This window comes from Salvelinus sp. IW2-2015, linkage group LG19 (assembly GCF_002910315.2).
Source record: "Salvelinus sp. IW2-2015 linkage group LG19, ASM291031v2, whole genome shotgun sequence".
Lineage (NCBI taxonomy): Eukaryota > Metazoa > Chordata > Actinopteri > Salmoniformes > Salmonidae > Salvelinus > Salvelinus sp. IW2-2015.
In genome coordinates, this window is record NC_036859.1 from 32,664,765 (window position 1) to 32,674,040 (window position 9,276).

A 9,276-nucleotide genomic window follows, 5' to 3' on the forward strand; every position below is an offset into this window, starting at 1 on the left:
AATTACAGACCTCAGTACATGGCTTTGTAAGTAGGAAAACCTGCAAATCGGCAGTGTATCAATACTTGTTCTCCCCACTGTATCTGTGAGAGACGGAATCAAAAATCCAGAAAATCACATTGTATGATTTTTAAGTAATTAATTTGCATTTTATTGCATGACATAAGTATTTGATCACCTACCAACCAGTAAGAATTCCTGCTCTCACAGACCTGTTAGTTTTTCTTTAAGAAGCCCTCCTGTTCTCCACTCATTACCTGTATTAACTGCACCTGTTTGAACTCGTTACCTGTATAAAAGACACCTCTTCACACACTCAATCAAACAGACTCCAACCTCTCCACAATGGCCAAGACCAGAGAGCTGTGTAAGGACCTCTACATGCTTTGTAAGTAGGAAAACCTGCAAAATCGGCAGTGTATCAAATACTTGTTCTCCCCACTGTACATACATACACAGTACCAGTCAAAAGTTTGGACAAATGGTGGCTACTTTGAAGAATCTAAAATATCAAATATATTTAGATTTGTTTWACACTTTTTTGGTTATTACATGATTCCATATGTGTTATTTCATAGTTTGTCTTCACTATTATTCTACAATGTAAAAATAAAGAAAAACCCTGGAATGAGTTGTATACACAGTACCAGTCAATATATTTTCCTTTATTACGTTCTAATCCTACCACCCCTCCCCTAATTGAGGTAAACTAGTGAACAACAACCCTTAGGCTTCTGCTTCCAGCTTCATACGTACTATATACATTTTACGGACACAATCTATTTTACAGTAGTTATATTTTGTTCGTTTTTACACCTGTCCTTCCTCTAACCTCAATCTCTCCCATCTATTTCTTTCACCAAAGTTCTGAACCTATATACGTTTTACGGACACAGTATGTTTTACATTAGTTATCTTGTTATTATTCACAACCTTCAGCTCCATTCAACCCCTCCCATCTATCTCTTAACACCATCCATATTGGATTTCTATTTGCTATATATTTTTCAACTRTGGTGTGATGTTTCACAAAAGTTCTGAACCTTTCTATTCTCATAATTTCTACAGATTCTAAATAAATAAAAATGTTGCTAAAATTATTATTATATCATTGATCGATTGAATATTACTTTTCAAATCAACCAGTAGTACTATCTGCAGAGTTAGCTCCAGGTAAATGTTGCAATTCTTCAGCCATTCCTGGACCTGTGACCAAACACAAGCTACATATGGACAGTACCAAAACAAATTATCAAATGATTCTGTCTCTTTGCAGCAAAATCTGCAGAGCTGGGATGGTTGTATCCCCCATATATTTTTTTAAACATTTATTTGAACCTTTATTTAACTAGGCAAGTCAGTTAAGAACAAATTCTTATTTACAATGACGGCCAAACCTGGACAACGCTGGGCCAATTGTGCACCGCCCTATGGGACTCCCAGTCACGGCCGGATGTGATACAGCTTATATAACATTCTATTGRTTGCAAGAATTTTGTAYAATAATTTAAATGTAAAAATTCTAAGTTTTGAATCCGGCATCGTTTTGCGTATCAGTTCATAAACCATGTGCCATGGAATTGGTACGTCAAAAATCTAATGGCACAGTTGACAATTTTTTGGTCCTTAAATGAAACTGGTATACTTTTAGTACAATTTTCTTTAAAACAATTATGGTCTTCAATGCAGGGCCGACAGACAAGTTCCATTTTTGCAGTAATGCTGCAATTAGTTGGTTGTAATTTTGGGTGGAGCAGATATTTCCATATATTTTTGTTAGCTTCATGTGTGACAACTCCACCAGTCCTATGTATGATATAATTTACAAAGATACTTTTGAAAAAATGTAAAAATCCCCCAAAAGTTTTTATTTGATTTATTAGTATATTTGAGTTACCACAATATTTGTTCCGTTTTTTTTCTTCTGGTGGATTAAATAGAAATTTTAAAAAATATATATATTTGGGAGATTTCCTTTCCATTTCAATAACTGAAAGTGYGAGGTTGTAATCTGAATAAAAGGAAAAAGGCCATTCTTTATCATGGAGTGAGACATTCTTATTAATTTGCTAGAGAACCAGTTTGGATTTAAGTATAACTTTTGTATAGCTGAAGCCTTTAGTGAGAGGTTTAATTAATTATTTAATAATTTCTGCTCTCCAAATTCATATTCATTATATAAATAGGCCCTTTTAATTTTGTCTGGTTGCCATTCCAAATMAAATGGAATATTCCCAATGCGCTCCTGCTTGGTGAAGTATTCCTCAGGGTYCAGCCTGGAATTCTGCTCCACAAGAAAGCAGTGGCAACATAGGACTTAGTAAGAGGCACAAATACAGGCTTTATTAGCTCGTAAACTGGATCAGTCAAGACATTTGGCCATTCTGGTTTTGGATAAACTATTTGTAAGAGGTTATTACAGTTTAGAAAGGTCATTTGATCATATGTTGTGCAAATAGGCTACAATATAAATCGTGCAAATAACCTACAATGTTATTGGTTAGCTGGTTTACTTGATGGGGATTAGAAGGATGTGTGTTGTTGACAGAGACAAGATTAAACATTGGAGGTTGAATGGATTTCGGATGGGTGTGTACATCTCCGCTATCTTCGAAATCGCCAGTCGTCTGTGTCAGTGTGTAATGATTTAGCTAGGCGCCCCCACCCACCTAAACCCGCCCATCTATTCATCGAATGCCTCGCAGTCATCGGGGTTCGCCTTGGCTAAACGGGGTGACAGTCCCTACAGATTAGGCTACCTACCTGGTTCTGCATGTCGCGTAGGTGCGCCATCCGGTCGGCAGGTTTGACAGGAAAAGGGCAGCCGCAGCCCTTTCTGCCTGAAACACGGAGTTGTCAAAATTCCTCTATCTTATTTTCCCTCCTCTCGAACCCCTTCCGTTAGCAGGCTAGCTAACCAAATAGCTAAACACCCAAGCTATCGTGCTGTCACTCCGCAGTGTTTTCGGCCTCGAATCCCCCGACGGCGGGCTTTACAGCCCGGCCAAGATGCAAGCTATGTATCGTGTAACTCCATGTATAAGAGTGACATTGAACAGGAACTAAATGTTTCCGTATATTAATATTTAATTCATATCAAAGAACACTCAGCCTGTTCTTTATTTGTGGCTTGAGGAGGACTAAATAATGGGTTGAACAACGCATGCGCATGTGCGTCTTTTAAGGAGTGCAGGGTTGTGGGAGTTGTATTTCCACGCGCAGTCGCGTCAGACACAAAGTACATTTTATCCACAGTTCATCGTATCATACACATACACTGTTGCCATTTATCTCCAATTGTAGCAAGTTGTTACATGAACAACTATATCATGCAACGCAGTAAATATGTAACTCCAAGGGGTTTTTGTTTCAAACTGAATAATTATATATCCCAAAGGGGAATGATTATTAAATGGATTTTACGTAATGTGAATGAAGAAATGTCCAAGTCCCTCTTATTTATTTTGTGAATKTATTTGTTGTGAGACCTAGGGTACTGTCAAATTTTGGAAAAAGTGTTTCCGCCCGGTCTCGAACCGGGGACCTTTCGCGTGTTAGGCGAACGTGATAACCACTACACTACGGAAACTAGGTACGAAATGCTTGACTTAAATTAAGTTAAATAGATAGTTCACCCAAATTACAAAATTACTGGTTTCCTTACCCTGTAGTGTTGGCAGTCAATGGACAAGGTATGACAGCAATCCATGCTTTGATTTTGTTTCCCTGACACTGGGAAATGCAAAACTTGTAGCATTTGTGGCACARATCTAATGAAAGTCAATAGTAGCTATTTTACCATTTCCCGCTCTTTATGTTGAAATCATCTGTTAGTGACAGCATTGAGCTACACAATCAATTTGAGATAGTTTAGGTTGATTTGGACATGAAGCACGAACAATTTATTCGATGAATTTAATATTTGGGAGGGGAACAGCTGGACCTGGTAAAGACATTGGCTCCCGATGGGATAAGTAGAATTGTGTTGAATTGAAGGCTTTTCTCTCACAGAGCAATTATTTTCAGTGTATTATCACTCATTTCCCACTACTCTCTCTTCAGCTACATTCTGGGACTCTAAAAGATACCTGTATCGCCATCATACAGGTAAGTACTGAAGTACTTGAACTCAGAGGAAGATCCAACAGTCACATGTCTGTCGGTCTGTCTGTACAACAGGACATCACATTTAAAGGTCCCCGTTTCGAGACAAGATGGAACCATATTTTAGTAAACATACAGTGCTGACTTTGAGCTAATTTAGGTTAAAATAGTCTCCACTCCCAAACATCAGCACTACTTCTTCTCTACTATCTCAGTTTCCGTAGTGTAGTGGTTATCACGTTCGCCTCACACGCGAAAGGTCCCCGGTTCGAAACCGGGCGGAAACATATTTTAACAAAATAGATAGGGCCAATAACTGAAAATGAACAAATACATTAGCCTACAGTAGTGTTTCCCAGCTCCCAGAGTGATTTTATTTGCCCCCCCCCCCCAAGTTTAAAAAAAAGTTATTTATTTTTGATTGTTAGACAAAAGTTAGTAAAAACACCTGCAAAAAGTGATTTACATTATGTAGATCTGTTCCAAAGTGTAGTTGGGTACTTTTTTCACCATTGATGGAAATAGACTAAGCAACTTCTACATTCATTAGATTCTGAGGGCAACGAACCCCCCCACCCACTCAAACTCCTACCCAAGCCCCCTTGTATCTCAGTTTCCGTAGTGTAGTGGTTATCACGTTCGCCTCACACGCGAAAGGTCCCCGGTTCGAAACCGGGCGGAAACACATTTTAACAAAATAGATGGGGRCAATAACTGAAAATAGACAACACATCCATTGGTCTACACTACAGTATATAATACGTTTTTGCTAAATTCGTTACATACAGTACGGTTGTAATTATGTTTCGGCCCCCTAACGATCCGCTTAAGGAAAAAATCGTCCCGTGGCTAAATCTGGACTACAGTATACATCAATGGAACTGTCTTAGACATTTCTTCAAATAACCAGTGGAAATACAATGGTAATAGACTAAGCAATTTCTAACTTAATTAGATTCTGAGCGCGACGAATCTACCCAGTCAAAATGACACCCAAGTGATATTTTCTAAGGTTTCCGTAGTGTAGTGGTTATCACGTTCGCCTCACACGCGAAAGGTCCCCGGTTCGAGACCGGGCGGAAACACATTTTAACAAAATTGACAGAGACGATAACTGGAAATAAACTAACAAATTCATAGGGCTACATAAATAGAACAGGCTTGAACATTTCTTTAAATAAAAAACAGCAGCAATGCAATGGTAAGACGGAAGTGGTTCCGATGAAACAGAGGCTAGTTTACCACATTAGTCACAGGCTTCATCAATAAGTGCATAGACTACGGCGTCCCCACAGTGACTATATGAAGGTATCCATGCTGGGTTAAAGGCTAGAGCTACCGATTACAAGGAACGGGACACGGACATGGAWCCATATAAATAAGCCCGCTACGACCTCCAATGAGACATCGAACATGCAAAAGCACAATATAGGTGGAGATAGCGTTGTTGTTCCGGATGACTGCAGTCAATTTGCAGTCTACTAATTGTTTCTATACTGAGCAAAATTATAAACAAACATGTAAAGTGTTGGTCCAATGTTTTGTCCATTTTCCAAACACACAAAACGCTTATTTCTCTCCAGTTTTGTTCACAAATGTGTTTACATCCCTGATAGTGATCATTTCTCCTTTGCCAAGATAATCCATCCACCTAACAGGTGTGGCATATCAAGAAGCTGATTAAACAGCATGATCATTACATAAGTGCACCTTGTGCTGGRGACAATAAAAAGGCCACTAAAATGTGCAGTTTTGTCACACAACACAATGCCACAGATGTCTCAAGTTTTGAAGGAGCATGCAATTGACATGTTGACTGCAGGAATGTCCACCAGAGCTGTCGCCAAATAAATGTATGTTAATTTCTCTACCATGAACTGCATCCAACATCATTTGATAGAATTTGGCAGTACGTCCAACCGGCCATGTGTAACCACGTCAGCACTGGACCTCCACATCCGGATCGTCTGAGACCAGCCACCCCGACAGCTTATGTAACGGAGGAGTATTTCTGTTTGTAGTAAAGCCCTTTTTTGGGGAGAATAAAAAAAAAGATGTATATATTTTGCTCAGAAAACTTAAGGGGGCCAAATAAAATCACCTGCGGCCAAATTCTGGCCTACACTAAATAGAACAGTCCTGGACATTTCTTTATAAAAAAAAACACTGCATCAATGTTAAGGTAATAGACAAAGCAATTTCTGAGTTAATTAGGCTCTGAGAGTGACTAATCCACCACCCAGGCAAACTGACACCCAAGTACCACCTAAAGCAGTTCACGTAGTGTAGKGTGCCTTACTTGGGAAAGGTCCCCGGTTTGAGACCGGGCGGAAACGCATTTTGACAAAGTAGGCCAATGACTGAAAATAAACAAAGAAATACATACACATACAGTACCAGTCAAAAGTTTGGACACACCTAATAATTCAAGGGTTTTTCTTTATTCTTTACATTGTAGAATAATAGTGAAGACTATGAAGTAACACATATGGAATCATGTAGTAACCAAATAAAAATATATTTTATATTCTTCAAAGCAGCCACCCTTTGCCTTGATGACAGCTTTGTACACTCTTGGCATTCTCTCAACTAGCTTCATGAGGAATGCTTTTCCAACAGTCTTGAAGGTGTTCCCACATATGCTGAGCACATGTTGGCTGCTTTTCCTTCACTCTGCGGTCCAACTCATCCCAAACCATCTCAATTGGGTTGAGGTCAGGTTATTGTGGAGGCCAGGTCATCTGATGCAGCACTCCATCACTCTCCTTCTTGGAGAGCCCTTACACATCCTGGAGGTGTGTTGGGTCATTGTCCTGATAATCCCATTAAGTGCAAACCAGATGGGATGGCGTATCGCTGTAGAATGCTGCGGTAGCCATGCTGGTTAAGTGTGCCTTGAATTCTAAATAAATCAGCAACTGTGTCACCAGCAACAACAAAAAAACACACCATCACCTCTCCTCCTCCATTGTTCACGGTTGGAACCACACATGCAAAGATCATCTGTTCACCTACTCCGCATCTCACAATGACACGGCGGTTGGAACCAAAAATCTCAAATTTGGACTTCCACCGGTCCCAAAGGACAGACTTCCACCGGTCTAATGTCCATTGCTCAAGTTTCTTGGCCCAAGAAAGTCTCTTCTTATTATTGGTGTCCTTTAGTAGTGGTTTCTTTGCAGCAATTCGACCATGACGGCCTGATTCAYGCATTCTCCTCTGAACAGTTGATGTTGAGATGTGTCTGTTACTTGAACTCTGTGAAGCATTTATTTGGGTTGCAATTTCTGAGGCTGGTAACTCTAATGAACGTATCCTCTGCAGCAGAGGTAACTCTGKGTTTTCCTTTCCTGTGGCGGTCCTCATGAGAGCCAGTTTCAACATGGCGCTTGTTGGTTTTTGCGACTGCACTTGAAGAAACTTTCAAAGTTCTTGAAATGTTCCAGATTGACTAACCTTCACGTCTTAAAGTATTGATGGACTGTCGTTTCTTTTTGCTTATTTGAGCTGTTCTTGCCATAATATGGACTTGGTCTTTTACCAAATAGGCTATCCTCTGTATACCACCCCTACCGTGTCACAATACAACTGATTGGCTCAAACGCATTAAGAAGGAAAGAAATTCCCCAACTTAACTTTTAACAAGGCACACCGGTTAATTGAAATGCATTCCAGGTGACTMCCTCATGAAACTGGTTGAGAGAATRCCAAGAGTGTGCAAAGCTGTCATCAAGGCAAAGGGTGGCTACTTTGAAGAATTCATATGTAAAATACATTTTGGTTACTACATGATTCCATATGTGTTATTTCATAGTTTTGATGTCTTCACTATTATTCTACAATATAGAAAATAATAAAATTAAGAAAAACCCTTGACTGAGTAGGTGTGTCCAAACTTTTGATTGGTACTGAACATACAGTGCATTTGGAAAGTATTCAGACCCTTTCAGACCCTTACAACCTTATTCTAAAATGCATTAAATWAMAWWWWWTCCTCATCAATCTACACACATAATGACAAAGTGAAAACAGTTTTTTAAAMGTTTTTTWAAAGAAATACCTTATTTACATAATAATTCAGCCCCTTTGCTAGGAGACTTGAAATTGAGCTCAGGTGCATCCTGTTTCCGTCGATCATTTTTKAGATGTTTCTACAGCTTGATAGGAGTCCACCTGTGGTAAATTCAAATGATTGGACATGGTTTGGAAAGGCACACACCTGTCTATATAAGGTCTCACARTTGACCGTGCTTATCAGAGCAAAAACWAAGCCATGAGGACGAAGGAATTGTCCGTAGAGCTCAGAGACAGGATTGTGTCGAAGCACAGATCTGGGGAAGGTTACCAAAAAATGTCTGCAGCATTGAAGGTCCCCAAGAACACAGTGGCCTCCCTCATTCTTAAGTGGAAAACGTTTGGAACCACTAAGACTCTTCCTAGAGCTGGCCGCCCGGCCAAACTGAGYAATCGGKGGAGAAGGGCCTTGGTCAGGGAGGTGAACAAGAACCCGATGTTCATCTCACAGAGCTCCAGAGTTCCTCTGTGGAGATGGGAGAACCTTCCAGAAGGACAACTATCTCTGCAGCACTCCACCAATCAGGTTATCGYCCTCCATCAGCACCGGCCTGTACCCTACCTGCCCTAAGCTCTCTCCTGGCCCCTTACACTAAGTCTGAATTTGTCCTGCTAGGTGACCTAAACTGGGACATGCTTAAACCACCTGACCAAGTCCTAAAGTAATGGGACTCCCTAAATCTTTCWCAGTTTATTACCAATCCCACAAGGTATGACTCCAAACACCCAGAAAAGGCTTCTCTACTCGACGTTATCCTCACAAATAATCCTGATAGGTATCAGTTTGGTATTTTCTGTAATGACCTTAGTGATCACTGTTTTAGAGCCTGTATTCGTAATGGCTGCTCAGTGAAACGACCTGTCCTGATTTGTCATAGACGCTTGCTAAAAAACTTTAATGGAACTTCATGACCTGGCCTCTGTAAATTGGTATAGAATCCGCTTGATCACCCTCAGTCGAAGACCTTCTTTTTTAATATTTTCAGTGATATTGTTTCAAACATGCCCCCATAAAGAAAATGAGAATTAAAAACAGGTTCAGCCCCTGGTTCGACCGTGGTCTTGCAGAGTTACTCCACCTTAAGAATTGCGTTTGGC

At 40.0% G+C, this 9,276-nt stretch overlaps 1 protein-coding gene and 4 non-coding genes across 6 annotated transcripts in view; 3 read left to right on the forward strand and 2 right to left on the reverse strand.

The window, feature by feature from the left end:
- The window catches only part of stk25b (serine/threonine kinase 25b), a 13,529-nt gene extending 10,363 nt beyond the window's left edge, over nucleotides 1-3,166 (reverse strand). For both annotated transcript variants that reach the window (XM_024010058.2, XM_024010057.2), the window contains exon 1: nucleotides 2,764-3,166. In XM_024010058.2, coding sequence (XP_023865826.1) covers nucleotides 2,764-2,793 — 30 coding nt within the window. In that variant the 5' untranslated portion in view covers nucleotides 2,794-3,166. The remainder of the gene's footprint in view (nucleotides 1-2,763) is intronic.
- Nucleotides 3,167-3,516: 350 nt separating this feature from the next.
- On the reverse strand, nucleotides 3,517-3,589 carry trnav-aac (transfer RNA valine (anticodon AAC)). Its single transcript has one exon. It is a non-coding gene; the product is annotated as a tRNA-Val (tRNA).
- A 729-nt stretch (nucleotides 3,590-4,318) lies between these two features.
- On the forward strand, nucleotides 4,319-4,391 carry trnav-cac (transfer RNA valine (anticodon CAC)). Its single transcript has one exon. It is a non-coding gene; the product is annotated as a tRNA-Val (tRNA).
- Nucleotides 4,392-4,716: 325 nt separating this feature from the next.
- Nucleotides 4,717-4,789, forward strand: trnav-cac (transfer RNA valine (anticodon CAC)). The gene has a single exon. It is a non-coding gene; the product is annotated as a tRNA-Val (tRNA).
- Nucleotides 4,790-5,116: 327 nt separating this feature from the next.
- Nucleotides 5,117-5,189, forward strand: trnav-cac (transfer RNA valine (anticodon CAC)). Its single transcript has one exon. It is a non-coding gene; the product is annotated as a tRNA-Val (tRNA).
- Nucleotides 5,190-9,276: the final 4,087 nt, after the last annotated feature.